Source organism: Perca fluviatilis, chromosome 5 (assembly GCF_010015445.1).
Source record: "Perca fluviatilis chromosome 5, GENO_Pfluv_1.0, whole genome shotgun sequence".
NCBI lineage: Eukaryota > Metazoa > Chordata > Actinopteri > Perciformes > Percidae > Perca > Perca fluviatilis.
The window spans coordinates 30,927,671-30,945,022 of NC_053116.1; the positions used below are offsets into that span (position 1 = coordinate 30,927,671).

At 37.8% G+C, this 17,352-nt stretch overlaps 1 protein-coding gene across 1 annotated transcript in view; it reads right to left on the reverse strand.

The window, feature by feature from the left end:
• Window positions 1-572: 572 nt before the first annotated feature.
• The window catches only part of LOC120559110 (V-set and transmembrane domain-containing protein 2-like protein), a 52,934-nt gene continuing 36,154 nt past the window's right edge, over window positions 573-17,352 (reverse strand). The window contains exons 2-4 of the mRNA XM_039800564.1: window positions 5,465-5,634; window positions 5,015-5,059; window positions 573-3,234 (exon numbers count right to left, since the gene is read on the reverse strand). Coding sequence (XP_039656498.1) covers window positions 2,767-3,234; window positions 5,015-5,059; window positions 5,465-5,634 — 683 coding nt within the window. The 3' untranslated portion in view covers window positions 573-2,766. The remainder of the gene's footprint in view (window positions 3,235-5,014; window positions 5,060-5,464; window positions 5,635-17,352) is intronic.

Here is a 17,352-nt window from a genome sequence, read left to right on the forward strand (position 1 = left end):
GACAGGGATAGTGGCCAATCTATCATTGTACCTGTTATCACTCAGAGTCTTACAGGGTGCTCGGGATGTTTAAATGACGGAAACAGGAAGCCCCCTCCATTATCAGACCACCTCACTGATGGGAGAACCCGGAGCCTCCCCACCTCATCGCTCCATAATGAATGTATTAGCCTTCTAGTGTGAAACAAGATGGCCATGTGTTTTGTTTTTAGCTGGCCTGGCTTAATGCTAGCGAGCGCGGCACAGCGCCTCTTTATCTCCTACTGTGCTGTTGCTATTTATCCTGCTGCCACTGCTGACAATAGCACCATTAGTCATCAGCAGCAATGGGAGTGGGGCTTTGGCAGCACCTATTACACACAGGCAACTGCCTAATATCGTTTCTCCTTAATGCACACAGACAGACACACACAGAGCATGGGGCAAAAGCTAAACCACAGCTGACGTACACCCACAATAACCCTTTAGATATAGAAGTGTAATAACTGTTCAGGAGGGTCTAAATTCAATCTAAGCTTGTTGTGGCTTTTGCCTTTTCACGTCTCTAAATCAATGAGAAATTGACCATAGAGTCACTGTTTCATATACAATTTATTTCATTTGATAAAGCCATACACTTAGTGTGAGACCAAACATTCTAGAAGAAATGTACATTTTTCTTCTTTTTTTTTTTTAACCGTGATCTCTTCTTTACAAAACAACAAATCAAAGTTACTCGTTGGAAGAAAAAAAAAAAACAGTCCCACTGATCACTCCTCCGTGCACTAAAGTACCCTCTTTAGTCTGCTGGGACTGCCAACAATAACAGGAGCGCTGTAGTTCCACTGATGGATAATACAGCATAGCCTTGAGACAGACTATATTTTGAGGCGGTATGGGCAGCCAATTTCCGTGTTTCACTAACATTTCCCTCTTCTCGCCATCACAGCTCAAGGCTTTTTATCCAGTATGTTACCCACATTCACTTTGTCCCATTTGATCCCTTCAGAGTGAAGTATTGTGCGCTTCATACAAGCCTCTAAGCAAAGAGATTATCAACGAGTTACAAAATTGGCAGAAGTAAAATGGCCTCTTAAATCCTTTCAGAGCAAGTCCCAAACGGCACAAAATGAATCCCCACGTTCAAGCTCATTAAAACACGGCAACACTCATGTTTGCGGCCCTGTACATACAGTACAGTAGTTTAAGAAACACTGCTTAAGTACTAAGATACATTTTCTGAGCAGCTATGAAGAGAACATGTCATTCATCTGTCTGTACAGCACTTCTGGAGAGCAGTGAAGCAACAGCAAACTGCTTTGGAAAACATAAGATCTATTTGATAGGACTTCTAAAGTAAAAAGATTCAGAACAGAATGGAATGTCTTTTATTAAATGAACCAAACAAATAAATGACAAAAATATTAACACACTGTCTTTGTGTATGGTTGGTTGAAAAAGTTTTAAGAAAATTACTGAACATGCACTCAATTTGTTTCATATTATACAGTCATATATACAGAGTGGATTAGAGGCTTGTAGTGGAGAGGATTGAGGCTTTTTCAATGATTGATGAGCAATGGGCCAGAGCATCGGAATAAGGGAACTAAGCTGGTATATGAATACAGCACTGCTCTTTCCAAAATGTATCTTGCAGCAAGTTCACATTTCTTCCAATGATCTTTAGTGGATTCAGAGGCACAAAAAGTCAGATTTGTTTTAATTTAGTGGCACAGACTTTGATCTATTTATGGCTTTCCAAACAGATGGAGTCCACATGGAATAACAGGATTGATCAATACGATTAATTTCTCTCAGCCTAAATAGCCATGGATGGATTAAACCTGCAGCACGAGAGGTGAAGAAAAATCATGTTTTCTGTTGAGCTGCAAATTTATAAGCTCAAATGTGCTGTGGGGAAAATAAAGCCTGTGATGTGCTGTGTTTGAAAAGCACACAAATGTGGAAGAAATCCCACACTGCCACTGTATTAACTCCAACTCAACTAAATTGAGGCTGTATCTGTCCTTGATGAGCACTGCTGCTCTGGGACCTTGATGAGTTTCTGCTGAAAAAAGCATATTTCTTTCCCCCTGCGAGTAAACACAGAATAAATTGCAGTTTACAAATTTTGCACCATATTCATGTCCATTATTTGAACACACAAAAAGATGCAAGGAAGCTAGTGCTATACATAAAAAGCTAAGGAATCAGACTCGACAAGATTTCCAGGTAAGAATTACAGACAGTTTAGTTTCATTCAGTGCACACTCAGAATAAAAGGAACATTTTCTTTTACTGGGCACAGACCCAGTTAGAAAAAGGTATAACATACTTTTTTTCTGAGGGTGTATCAAATGAGAGAGTAAGGCAGTGGAAGAAGTATGAGCCTGAAAGCAGGGTTGTGTCATTTACAGTATCTAAAGTACAAGAGTGGAACAGAGCATGGGTTGATAGTAAGACAAATCTTTCTTTTTTTGTTGGTGCTGTGACCAGAACCAGTGGAGCTGCTTAGATCTACACATCAGCTCCCCTTGTGTCCAACCTCCCCAGTGAGCACTCCCCAGTGAGCAGTCCAACCCAGACCCATGCACAGCAAGAAAAAGCTACATTCCCCAGCACAGTTTACAGCACTGTGCTCTGAACAAGCCATACTGTACATTTCTAGGGATTCTGGATTTGTGCACACGCTTGCACTGTGTGGGAAGAATAGCTTTTTATGCTGTAACACACATCATGTTATGCAATCCTTGTGTAATCTATCACTCAGGTGTAATAAGCCAACATCTACAGTGCACAGCTTGGCTCGTTGGTGCAGTCATTGTCGCTATGGTTACTGTCTACGTCCCTCTTCTTCAGGTCTCTGCCTGCCTTGTTCTGCTGACTGATGCCGCTGTGGCTGTGGCCGTGGTGGGCCGGCGATGAAGGCCGCTTGCCGTGCTCCTGGGGGTGCCCGTGATTCTGGTGATGGCCATGAGCATGCACTTTGGCGCCACCGTGAGACTCCATGCCGTCCCCGTCGACAAACGCCACTCCTCCTTTGGTATCGTCCAGGGCCTCGAAATTGTCGTTGTGGTTACTGTCGATGATGTCGCTCTCTTGAACCACCTGCAGGTAGGCTCTGACGCGGTGGTGGCGGGCACCTGCGACATCGCTGAAGTCGATGACACGGCACTCGTATGTGCCCTCATCAGACGGCTTGACCCGGGAGAGGCGGAGTTTATGGGAGATGTTGCTTCCTACAACCTTCACAACCTGACAAAGATGGACGAAATAAAAAGAGGAAAGCAAGAACATATGATGAGTCTGAAGTCACAGCCTACTAAATACAAGCATGCAGGGGTGTCGGACTGGGGGGAAAAAGGGGACTGTGTAAATATGCTAGAATGAAGGGCCCATACATAATGCTTTTCTACATGGCCCAGAATTTTGTTCTACGCCCCTGCAAGCATGAGTAACTTTTGTAGTAGAAATGCACAGTAAGTCAGTGGTATATAGTTGGGTTGCATATGAAGTACTCTGGGGGCTTCTCGGCCCGTTTCCAAACAGGCACATTTTGAACGGACATTGCACTAGCCTGTTTAAATACATATAAAAGATGCCTATCATAAATTAGGCTTTGTTGTGTTTAAAAATAAATAAATAGGCTTAGCACATGTAGGCAGACATTACATAAAGTGATAGAGAGATACAAAGACAGATTATGAGAGCTTGATGCTGAAATCACTTCTATATTGTATGGCCTGGATACACTCTACAGCCGCACCTACTCCCACCCAATCACTCACACTCACACACACTCAGACAATGTTGCTGCTTAACAAATTCTATTTGTGGCGCTGGAATTATGAAGAGACTACATCTTGGCAGTAAAAGCTTTACAAGTTCAGAGAGAGGTGCTGTGGAGATGATGAGAGACTAGAGACATTGTGACATACCAAGATATAAATACTACTTAGTTTATCACCCACCTTCCTCCCTGTGACTGCGCGCATGCAGTAGCCTAGATGTATGTATGCCAGTCTCCGCATGTGCATGTGTGACTGTATGTAAAAGCTTAATGCTGTTTTGTAGCACTATGCATTCAATTATCAGTTTGTGTCTGCATGTTTTTGCTCTGCTATATGAATGTGGGCCAACATTCATTATATACAGAAAGCTCATAATGATTTTCCAGCTGTACAGCCTGCAGTGTTCGGCTCCACACACACACCCACACACACACACACACACACACACACACACACACACACACCACACACAGCTGGTGCTTTCATTATAGCGAATCAGCAACAGCTTGCCTCTTGGGAGGAAGGAGAAAGGCTTCATGTTTTTGTGAGTGTGTTTGTCTCTGCACTACACATCTTTGCATATCTCTTACATGCCATTTTATTTATTTATTTGATTTTGAATTTTAAAGTCGGTGGAGAGATACTGAGTGAGAGGAATATGTGTGGAGGTAACGTGCAGTAGTTCCATAATTCTGCTCATATCTGCAAGCAATTATAAGGAAAAAGTCAAAATGTTGAGTCACATCGTGCTGTCTTCCTTAGTAAAAGGCCCTCCCTGCTTCTTGTGGGTAAACAGTTTGCTTGAGTGAGTACTTTAAAGTCTCTATGGATACCGGAGGAGAAATAAAAAGTTCTGCTGACTTCCCAGCCTGTCCCCTTCACTGTTTATTATTTGGATTTGGTGTTGCAGTCATAAAGATGCACAAGCCTTTATAAGAATCTGAAGATGATGCATCGCAAGCCATGCCCACCATTGCTGCCTGCTCTTTGGCTAACAGTGATTCTACAAACCTATCAAGGATGAAGTGAACATGTTGATGTGTCGTCTGGGGTGTTTACTGCACTAAGAGCTGCAACGAGTAAAAAATCAGTTTCTTGTGTGTAATAAAGCACAAGTACAACATCTGTGGATCATCCGGAGCAAGACGTTTTAATGTAATCATTAGTGAGCCTCATTTTATCACGTCATCAAGGCAAACAGAAAGCTTTTCTCAGAAAATGACAGCAGAAAGTGGTTAACTCACGCTTATCTTTGTAGCATCTTTTGGCATCTTCTCCTCAGGAGCCACCTAGAAAAAAACAAAATATTTTTAATAATTCATTATAACAGTTAGATTTGGGGATATAAACACAAAATGGGAATATATGAGTGTTCTGTTAACTAATAGATATATCCTCATTAATCCATGCAGGTAATATATGTCACGAGATAACATTGTGCTTGATTAACTGACCTGTGAAGTTTAGTTTTTAGTATCATGTATTTCTCGGGATTGATGTTTATCTTTTCTATTAAAGCTAGGAATGATGTCCAAAACTATATTTAAAAAAGTTATTAAAGTTTGTAAATATCCTTTAAGCTAAAGCCTGAAATAGAGGCTGCTGGTGTATAGAGAGTTTATTTACAGCTGTTGCATAATAATTAATTATTATTTCCCATCAGAAGACAGTCAGAGATCTTGTTATAAACCTACTTCATTGGTTGTCCAGGGCTGTCTGTCCGTCCAGTCCAGGTGGTTCCTGATGTACCACCACTGGATCTCCAGTGAATACGAGGGCGTTCCCGCCCCTCTGAAGGAGCAGGCCATCTCCACGTCCTGACCTCTCTGAGCACTCATATCATGAGGCACCTCTGTGAACATGGCTGGACAGACACAGAAGAAGATACAGTTGAAAAATGGTGTATGGCATTCAGTGACGGTAGAAGAGAGAGTATAAAGATGATGCCCTATAGCAGTTTTACCAGAACAAGTCATTGAAAGCGGATATTTTTGGTTTTAGTAGACACACACACACACACATTATTAATAATAAATGTATTTTCGTTATTATAAATACACAAACACACAATATACTGTATAAATAATTAAAATAAATCAATTGTTTATATTACTGTCTGTAATTGTAATTTTTCTATCTGAAAAGTGTGGTGTCATGGTATAGGAGAGCAGCAGCTGGTCCTTCCGGCTGTAACAAGCCTTGCCCCAGCTTTGATGTGTAATTAGCACGGTGCAGCATGGTGGCTCAATGGTTAGCATTGTGACCTCACAGCAAGAAGGTACAGGGTTTGAACCATAGACTGTATATTAATGGACATCGCATGTGTGACGTCACCCATTGGTTTGTGGAGATCTGCTATCAGTCAACGAGTTTGCAGCCATCCTGGTTGCGGATGTGACCATTTTAGACGAGCGGGAGGAGTGAGGGAGGAGCTCTTACACTCTACGTTACGTTACACACTTTCACTGGCAATCACATCATAGCCACGCCCTAAAACACCCCCCGCTTTATCGCAGATTTTAAAATCAACGAGACCATAATTCAAAAAATTAACATCATTCTGTGTCGCAGAAGACTTAAAACTAGCGATTGAGACCATAAACTCATTATGAAGATGTTTACTGAGGTAATAAATCAAGTGAGAAGTGTGTCACTGTCTCATAGACTTCTACAGAAACCGACCTCCTTTGGCAACCGTACGTGTCGCCGCCTGCTGGAATTTAGATAGAATGCAGGTTTAAGGCACTTCCGCATTTGCAGCACTTTGCCGAACCGGATGCGTTGTCCATTAATATATAGTCTATTGAACCCTTATATATACGTCAATGTTTGAACCCAGGTAGTCCCGGGCCTTTCTGTTTGGAGTTTGTATGTTCTCTGTGTTTTCTCCGGGTGCTCCGGTTTCCACCACCACTTGATTGAAAGCTGCTTTGGATGAAAGCGTCAGCTAAATGACATGTAATACAATTATCAAACCTTGCTACTGAGATTAACTGAAAGAGCCCTGGGGTCTTGTCATTTGGAGGCTCACAGAGCCAAATGTATAAGTAATATTGCTTAAATGAGAAAGTAGACAAGTATATCTACATGTTGATGTAAATATGGTCTATGAGAAATAAGAATTGTGACCGTGAGAACAAGTTACAGAGAATGTTTTAAGACAATGTTCTCTCGCCTCTGCACTATAGCTGTGACATCACCCACACAAAGCAGCCCTTAGCTACACAGAAGCACTAAAGTTAAACAGTGATAACAAAAAACTGTAAAAGATATCAAAAAGCTGAATCACTAATAGCTGAAGGTTTTGTGAATAGTTTTAAGTTTGAATGACCTCTCTAGGTCAAAGTATGTGGGAGAAGTAGCATTTCGAAGTGGAAGAAGCCTGAAGATGATTTTAAGATTGCTCTTTTGACTTTCAATGTAAAAAGAAAAGTTGGTAGAAAAGAGTTGAATACAAGCACAAATGTCATTAAAGAGCTGCTCACATTTAGATATTTGACTGGTTTTTGTAACTAAAAGAATGCAAAAGTAGTATGCAACCGAAAATCTTATGGAAGAATCGGATTAAAATACTGTGAATGCTGCTAAATCAGCAATCACACAATAAAAATATGATTAGATATGACAAATAATAATCATTGTGCGAAGGATGCTGCTATTGAAGCACATCGGCACACTAAATAAAGTTGTAAAAAAGTCATAGGAAAAAAATCATAGTATAGTATGATGAAAATAGCCATAGTAGAGTTTGTGAAAAAAGTGATAAGATAGGCATAGTATAGTATGTAAAAAAGTGATAAAAAGTCATAGTATATTATGTCGTAAAAAGTCATAAGAAGTCATAGTATAGTACTGTATGTCAAAAAAGTGATTAAATAGGCATATTATCGCATGTCGAAAAAAGTGTAAAAAAAGTCATAGCATAGTATGTCGTAAAAAGTCATAAGAAGTCATAGTATAGCAAGTTGAAAATAGTCCTAGTACAGTTTTTCAAAATAAGTGATAAAAAAGTCATAGTATGGCATGTCGAAAAAAGTGATAAAAAGTCATAGTATAGTATGTCAAAAAAGTGATAAAAAAGCCATAGTATTGTATGTCGAAAAAAGAGATAAAAAATTCATAGTACAGTATATCGAAAAAAGTCATAGTATAGCATGTCGAAAAAAACTGATAAAAAGTCATAGTATAGTATGTCTCAACTAGGCATAATATAGCATGAAAAAGGTCCAAAAAAAAAGTCATAGTTCAGCATGTCAAAATAGTCATAGTATAGTATGTCGAAAAAAGTGATAAAACAGGCATAGTATAGTATGCCGGAAAAAGTGATAAAATAGGCATAGTATAATATGTCAAATCAAGTGATAAAAAAGTCATAGTATAGTATGTCGAAAAAAGTCATGAAAAATTCATAGTACAGTATATCGAGAAAAAAAAGTCATAGTATAGCATGTCAAAAAAGTGATAAAAAAGTCATAGTATAGTATATCGAAAAAAAGGGATAAAAAAGTCATAGTATAGTATGTCGAAAAAAGTGATAAAATAGACATGGTATGGTAGGTCGAAAAAAGTCATGAAAAAGTGATAGTATTGCATGTCAAAAAAGTCATTATATAGTATGTCGTTAAAAGTAGGAAAAAAGTCATATTATAGCACGTCGAAAAAGTCATAGTATAGTATGTTGGAAAAAGGGATAAAAAAGTCATAGTATAGTATGTTGGAAAAAGTGATAAAACAGGCATAGTATAGTATGTTGGAAAAAGTGATAAAACAGGCATAGTATAGTATGTTGGAAAAAGTGATAAAATAGGCATAGTATAATATGTCAAATCAAGTAATAAAAAAAGTCATAGTATATAGTCGGAAAAAGTCAAGAAAAAGTCATAGTATAGCATGTCGTTAAAAGTGATAAAAAAGTCATAGTATTGTATGTCGAAAAAAGAGATAAAAAATTCATAGTACAGTATATCGAAAAAAGTCATAGTATAGCATGTCGAAAAAAACTGATAAAAAGTCATAGTATAGTATGTCTCAACTAGGCATAATATAGCATGAAAAAGGTCCAAAAAAAAAGTCATAGTTCAGCATGTCAAAATAGTCATAGTATAGCATGTTGGAAAAAGTGATAAAACAGGCATAGTATAGTATGTCGGAAAAAGTGATAAAATAGGCATAGTATAATATGTCAAATCAAGTGATAAAAAAAGTCATAGTATATAGTCGGAAAAAGTCAAGATAAAGTGATAGTATAGCATGTCAAAAAAAGTCATATTATAGCATGTCGAAAAACTCATAGTATAGTATGTTGGAAAATGTGATAAAACAGGCATAGTATAGTATGTCGGAAAAAGTGATAAAATAGGCATAGTATAATATGTCAAATCAAGTGATAAAAAAAGTCATAGTATATAGTCGAAAAAAGTCAAGAAAAAGTCATAGTATAGCATGTCGTTAAAAGTGAGAAAAAAGTCATAGTATAGTATGTCGAAAAAGTCATAGTATAGTATGTCGGAAAAAGTGATAAAATAGGCATAGTATAATATGCCAAAACAAGTGATAAAAAGTCATAGTGTAGTATATCGAAAAAAGTGATACAAATGTCATTCAGTATGTCAAAACAAGTCATAATATAGCATGTTGAAAAAGGTCATAAAAAATCAGAGTATAGTATGTCAAAGTAGGCATAGTATAGTATGTCATAAAAAGTAATGAAAAAGTCATAGTATAGTACGTCGAAAAAAGTGATAAAAAAGGCATAGAATAGTATGTCGAAAAAACGTCATAAGAAGTAGTATTAAAGCAAGTTGAAAATAGTCTTAGTATAGTTTGTCGAAAAAAGTGATAAAAGTCATAGTATAGTATGTTGAAAAGAGTGATAAAAAAAGTCATAGTATAGTATGTCTCAATAAGTCATAATATAGCATGTCAAAAAAGGTCATAAAAGACAACTCCTTCACCACTAATGGAGCGAGCTGGAAAATCAAACTTTTCCCGAACCCCATGGGGAGGAGGGCCACAACATCATGGCCACCATCAAAACTCAGCAAAGATTGTTCTTGCTCAGGCTTGAACTGTATATATAATATTCGGCAGCGTTGCCACAATGGACCGAATGGCTTCGCTTGCATCTTTCTCCGCCGCCAATACGGAACAACAACTCAAACTAGTGCACGACCTCAACGTCATTGTTCTCAGCCACTCCCTCTGTTCACTGATTGGACAGGTAAAGATTGGCCGGAGAAAACCTTATATACTGTCTATGGAGAAAACCTGCGAATATACCGCAAACCCAGACGACGTACTGAAGGAAAATGAAAATTGAGCGGAAGTACGTAGGAGGGCAGAGTCAGGCTATGTAAAAACAGTCATAGTATAGTATGTCGTAAAAAGTCATGAAAAAGTCATAGTATAGTATGTTAAAAAAAGTGATAAAAGTCATAGTATAGTATGTTGTAAAAAGTCATAGTATAGTATGTCGAAAAAAGTGATAAAAAGTAGTAGTATAGTATGTCTAAAAAAAGTCATAAGAAGTCATAGTATAGCAAGTTGAATATAGTCATAGTAGTTTGTTGAAATAAGTGATACAAGTCATAGTATAGCATGTCGAAAAAGTGATAAAAAAAGTCATAGTATAGTATGTTGAAAAAAGTGATAAAAAAAATCATAGTATAGTATGTTGAAAATAACCATAGTACTATGTATAATAAATATGATACAATAGGCATAGTATAGTATGTTGAAAAAAGTGATAAAAAAGTCATAGTATAGTGTGTCAAAACTAGTCATAATATAGCATGTTGAAAAAGGTCATAAAAAAGTCATAGTATAGTATGTCAAAATAGTCATAGTATAGTATGTTGAAAAACGTGATAAAAAAGTCATGGTATAGTATGTCGTAAAAAGTCATGAAAAGTCATGTTTTATTAGCTGCTCGGCCCCTAATAATAAAAACAATACTGGCAAAAAACAACAGGGTCCACGCAGCTTTGCCCCTTATGAGAGAGATCAAAGAATAACTATAATTTAGCCTGTAAGTACAAAATGAATTGTTGATATGTGACACATTCATTTAGTGTTTAGTTTTAGGTTTCCCTTTTGTAACATTTTGTGTAACTTGTAAAGAATATTGTTAACGGGAACGCTGCTTTCAGAGAAAAAGACAGTATTCAGAGGAAACAACAGTTATCGGAGATTGAGTAAAAACCTAAACGTCAACTCATTTTTAAATGAATCTTAAAATATAGGAGAATAAAAAAATCTGACAATCATTAAGAGTCATTAAAACATTTCACCCTGTCTCAGTTTTTGTTAAAGCCTCTCTGCAGAATTCTAAACACATTAAAGGTTCTGTGTCTTTTTAATAAACTCACTAAAATGACAAAAAATATCTCAATCTATTAATAAGGAGATAGTATAGTATAAAATTCTGCGCTGAGGTCAGGATTACAAACACTGTCGTCTGCATCTGCATTCATAAAGATCCCTTTTCAGTGCTAAATTTAGATAAAAGCGTCAGCTAAATTACATGTAATTTATACATGGTCTAGAGCAAAATGATCAATACATTTTAACAAGGCTGGGGCTTGTTGTTAAAATACTGTATATGTTTGTTCCTGATGAGAAGTTGCATTATTTGTGATTTTATTATCTCAAACCACAAGTTGAGGTGAATCGGGCATCTGATCAGGATGACTCCTAGACCCAGAACACGTTGGATAGGTTATATATCTTGTCTGGCTTGGGAACATCTTGGGATAGAAATCCCAAGTTGCCATTAATTATAGTTTGACTAGAAAAGTGTCTTATTCACTGACATTTTCCCACCAAAACATTTGCCACAAGTAATGATCCAGCTTCAGGGAAACAGATTTTTTACAGGATGCAATAAAAAAGAATCCATATTTTATTTGTATTATTTGCACATATACATGTATATATTAAAAAAAAGAAAGAGAAAATTTAAGAAAATGTTTTGAACACTGTGCAGAAGAGGTTGGAAGCAAAAAGCGGCCTCAAAAACAGATAAATATCTATGCTTTTAAAGTCCTTCACAGGTTGTTTTTTTGAATAATGATAATGTAAATGTTGATTGTAGTGATGGAAGTCCTCTGTATAACAATGAATATTGATTAAGGGAAGCCGGACAATACAGAAGATGAAAGTCTGTAGAGTGTCTTATGGATTATCAATAAATGTCTGAGGTAGGGCTGCACAATTAATCGAATTTTAATCACGATCACGATTCTGTCTTCCCACGATCAAATTTGCGTGATCGAGCGATATTTAAAATGCGTCATTCCCTTCATAGAACAGTTTTTGCAAAGCCAATCTAGCGCTCCATAAACCACTGTCTGATCACATGTCTCCATGAGCCAATCAGAGCTGTTCCCTGCCTGCTCCGCGCAGCTTAGTTTCTAGATGTAGACAGTCACAGAGGACAGAGTAACGTCAGGAAAATTCCAGGTAGGAGTCGGTCATCATAAGCCGCTCACAATGTTTACCAGTTTACCAGTAAACGCAACATTTTGTCCCGTCTGTGTTGTTTTTCAAACAGCAGTGACCAGTGCTAGTTTGTGTCTTTTAGCTCATAGCTTTAGCAGCAGACTGTTGGACGTCCCGCTGTTGGAATCCTACAGTGAAATACAGACACACTACACTGTTTAGCAGTCAGCATTTTAGCCGTGTTTAATCCAGTTACTACTGTGGTTAACGGTAGGCTAACGTTACCTGCTGTGTAACATGTTATTAGTGTTTACTAGCAGTGTTGGGAAGGATACTTTCAAAACGTATTTCGTTACAGAATACAGAATACATGCCCACAAATGTAATTTGTAACGTATTCTGTTACGTTACTCAATCTGAGTAACGTATTCTGAATACTTGGATTACTTCAGGATTACTTCCACATTGAATTGCGTTTTATAAGTGTAGGAATGCAGCTATCACATCCAAATTGCTAAACAGGCCTATAATGGTGTGTTCTTTTTATTCCAACTAGCTGAATGTGTACCTGAACAAGCAGATTATTGTATTGGTAGTCCCGAACTGCATACTACAAAAATCTAACCGCAGTCTTGCTACCACGAGCTAATTTTAGCTAACGTTAGCTAGCATGTCAAACGGGGCTAGTCAGTCTTTAAACGGCTCTGGAGCTAGTAAATCAGCACGTAGGAGAATGTAACGTCACACGTCAATGTTAAAATAGCAAGGTGACCAGTAAAACTACAGTAGACGACTACCCTTGGCTAATTAAAAAAGCTTACTTTAAGATGCTTCTTCAGGTTGGAGGTGGAGTAATTTGGACGCTGAAAGGAGGTTGGTTGCTGGCAAGCAGAGGTTGCACTGCACAGTTATATTTCATTCTCCCTGTTCGTTCTTTAATGTGAAATGCTGTTTGAATTTCCAAGATAGAAACTTATTCCTGTCCTGGCTCTGTCGTGCCGGTTCCGACTCCATTGTGACTGATCACGCAAATAGCTATTGTTTTCGATTTCATATCGGGGCTTCTGGAAAATGCATAGAGTTGCCTTAATTTATTCAGAGTATCGTCATGTAATCCATTGATTTCAACAATGTAACTGTATTCTAAATACCAACTATTTAAATTGTAACTGTAACGGAATACAGTTACTCATAATTTGTATTCTGAATACGTTACATGTATTCCGTTACTCCCCAACACTGTTTACTAGCGTGACATTCAGCGATGTTTATGTTGCCTCTAACGTGGGTTTCGGAGCATCAGAGCGCAACGCAGACATGTAAGTGGCAGTGTAATGAGCCACAGAAATCCGCGTTGCTATTTCGTCCGGTAGATACCAGGCATCACATGCGCCGTTAACGTGAACAGAAAATTGTGTAGCCTGTATCTTTCACGGCAAACTTGCATGTGTGGAAAGCGGTCGCACAACAGCTGAAATGGCATACTCCTTCACAGTATCCTTCAATAAAGGAGGAATGTAGCACAATATGGATGTATTAGTAGGAATGTAGCACAATATGGATGTAAAAGCAGTTATAATTATATAATTATGTGACAATAAAATTTGTTTTGGCTAAAATCAACAAATAATCGTGATAATTAATCGTGATCTCAATATTGATCAAAATAATCGTGATTATCATTTTGGCCATAATCGTGCAGCCCTAGTCTGAGGAACACTTAAAACAATTTGGGAAAACACTAGTCAAGTAATAGGTTTAATTAGGTGTAGATATTTATACATGAATACAGAAGTCTTGTATATGTGCACATTAAACATTGATAGAAGTGTGTATTTTCTGAAGAGAGGAGCAGATGAGTCAGTCTCTCACTCTCAAAAATGTCTTTTGGATTAGGAAAATCTTATTGAGATTAGTGGGACATGTGGCATCCCAAGCAGTATTACAATACATAATATGAGGTTATAAATTAAGCTGTAATAAAAAGTTAAAATACAGGTATGATGCCAATCCAGCACATCATAACTTTAACTACTTATTCTGTATGTGGAATGCTACTAAAGGTGACATAGCATTGCTTTAACAGTAACGGTACAACATCACAATAAGTGATGCTGGCTTGGTTTTAAATGTCATAAAAAACATTTTTAAACAATAATGTAGTGGTCAGGAGAAAATGTTCTGACATCAGCTGTTGTATAACAAGACAACTAAGATTTTAAGTCTCCTTTACCCCTTCTCTATTGCCTTCCATTGTAAACTCTCCACTGAAACTCAGAATAAATGTATTTTAAAGTTAGTAGCTAGTGATCCACCACACAAGAAATTACCAGCTCCATATATCACCTCATGAAAATAATAGAACTGCATTTTCAATATTGTGACTGTCACAATATTTGGTTACACTTTACTTCAAGGTATCTACATAAGAGTGACATGACACTGTCATGAACGTGTCATAAACATTATAAACAATTCATAAATGTTTATGACAGAACGCTTCTTTTAGTAAGTGTCATTTGCTTTTTGTCATGACAAGTTATGGTTATGGTTAGGGTTAGAGTTAGGGTTAGGGTTCATGTATTTATGACAGTGTCATGTCACTCTTATGTAGATACCTTCAAGTAAAGTGTTACCCAATATTTTCCAATCATGTGAGCATTCACCTTATACTCATAGAACTGTTGTGTTTTCCCTTTGGGGAAATCCTCTATCACAAATGAAGGTTTTATTCCCATCTGAGATCAGCGCCCAAGTGATAGAAGGAAAACCAACTACTTAAGGTTACTGAAGTGTATCTGCCATTCTGAGCTGTTTCCTGACAGAAGAGTGACACTTAAGAGGATTGTGTGTGTTTTTAATTATGCAGCTCTTCCTTCTGCAAACTTTAACATGTCTTAACTTTTGCTCCTGCTCATAGATTTGCATGGCTTATTCAGTCAATGAGAATAAGTCAAACCTGCACCGACTAAGTGCCGCTCGTAGATTAACCTCGGCTGTACAACCACTGAGGCTGCGCTATGGATCTATCTTGTATTACGAGAGCAGTACAAGCCTCAAGTCATACATCCCTCTTGTATATTGATCAAATCTGCTTGTATTTTTCATTTGTGAAACCTGAAACGCACCAGGTATCGATTTGACATTACACAACCGGAGCCAGCAACAATGCCCACAGCCCCTCTCTGGCAGATAATATTCAAAGCTGGCACATAAAAACTGCTGTGTAAGAGATAGAGCCTCTGAAGTTGCTCTCAGCAATGAAAATCTGTCTTTTCCCACTTAGCCCACAACGCAAAATCCATGTACATTTCCGAACTGACTCTTCACACATTTGGAGACCTCAGGAAAATGTGATAGTCATCACTAGTACATTATAATGTAAGGGAGATAACACTCACTGAGCAATTTACAAAATCCGCACAGCAAATGCTAATCTGATCATAATAATAATGCTAATCTCTATATTCCACTGATTGTGGTGTGACAATGACTCACACGTGTGGCTATCTAATGCTGTATCTCTTAGTAATAGTCATCTCTAAGCTCCACACTGTCATTGTTGAGGACATAAAAGGCTGCGATGAGTTGGGTCTGCACACCCTGAAGCGTTATCATTATCTCCAAGATAAACAGTGGAAGGCTCTCGGGCGTTTGCTGCAAATCAGTGCTCGAAAGCTACAGTGCGGCCGCGTCAACCCATTTACCACGGGAGGAAGGGGAGATGGACGGAGAAATTAATATGAGAGAAAGTGTTCACGAGATTGAGAAAAAGAGACCCTGTGTGTGTTTGTGCAATGAGCGAGAAAATAAATCATCAGCAGAGATTGAATTAATGAGCGGGTATTTATGAGAGCTTCTGTGTGTTTGTGAGAGACTAATATATCGCCAGGATAAAGGGAGGAATTAATATGAGGCTGTGCATGTGACAGAGAGAGAGAGTGGCAGAAGAAGAGGAGGAAGGCGGAGGACAATGTGTAAGGTACTAGATAGCTGTGGGCGGGGGCTGCGGGAAGCCTGTTATTGTTTATTTCTTTGACAAATGGAATGTGGTAATTACAGCCGTGATAAAATGGAGCAGGAGGTGTTTCTTTGTGGCTTGGTATTACTCCAGCTTACCTAAACCTCCACCTTACTCCATCAAATAGCTTGTTAGTTACTCCAAAAGTGGTATACTGTACACAAGGCACACACGTTTGGTATAATGAGTGATTGGGCAATATTTGTGGCAAAAGACTGAGAAATCAATACACTATAGACTGAACATTGTGTCTTGTCAGACACATGTGTGACTAATAACTTTAAAGCTCCACTAATCAATATTTTTATAATAACACTCAATCAAATTATTCTGTGTAATAAGAAAGGAGTCGGTCGTAGTGATGAACCCACAGAGAATTATTAATTGACTTTTTCAGAGTTGTGAGTAGGGCTGGGCAATATATATCGATTTTATATTGATATCATGATATGAGACTAGATATCGTCTTGGATATCGTAATATAATAGAAATAGAATAGAAAATACCACTGCACTGCTGCAATAATGGTTGGACAATTGGTTGCTGACCGCAAGAGTAAAAGCGTATTAAATGCTGACACAAATTAAAAATGTATGACACAAAACTAGTGCACAATATAGCAAAACTACCAAACGGATTGAATCTAAATGAAGATATCATAAAAGACTCATCTTATTCAAAGGTTATTTGTTGGCCTATTATGATCATTGACATAATGTACCCTTCTTTCTATGAGACAAGTTGATAATGAACATATGCTTAGTTACATTTGTATTTGTTGCAAAATATAGATTCTGCCCGCTGCAAGACCGGGCAGCCAGCAGCATCAGCCTCTGAATGTCAATGCTGTTCAGTGTGTGAGATGGCTGGTGGTGCATCGGGCCGCACACAGTACTCTCAAAAGCTTTTCACTGTCTTGAAATGGCTTCATAATAACAGCTAAGGAAGTGGCAAGAGTGTAGCTTGACTCACTCGCTATTGTAATTGTTTGTATGGGCATCCTCTATTACACTCGGAGAAAGAGAAGGGTATGTGTTGTTCAGTTACATTTCTGCTAAATAGAATTGCAACACTAATTTAGCTAATACTCCCTAATGAATAGCCTCTATATATTTAAATGTG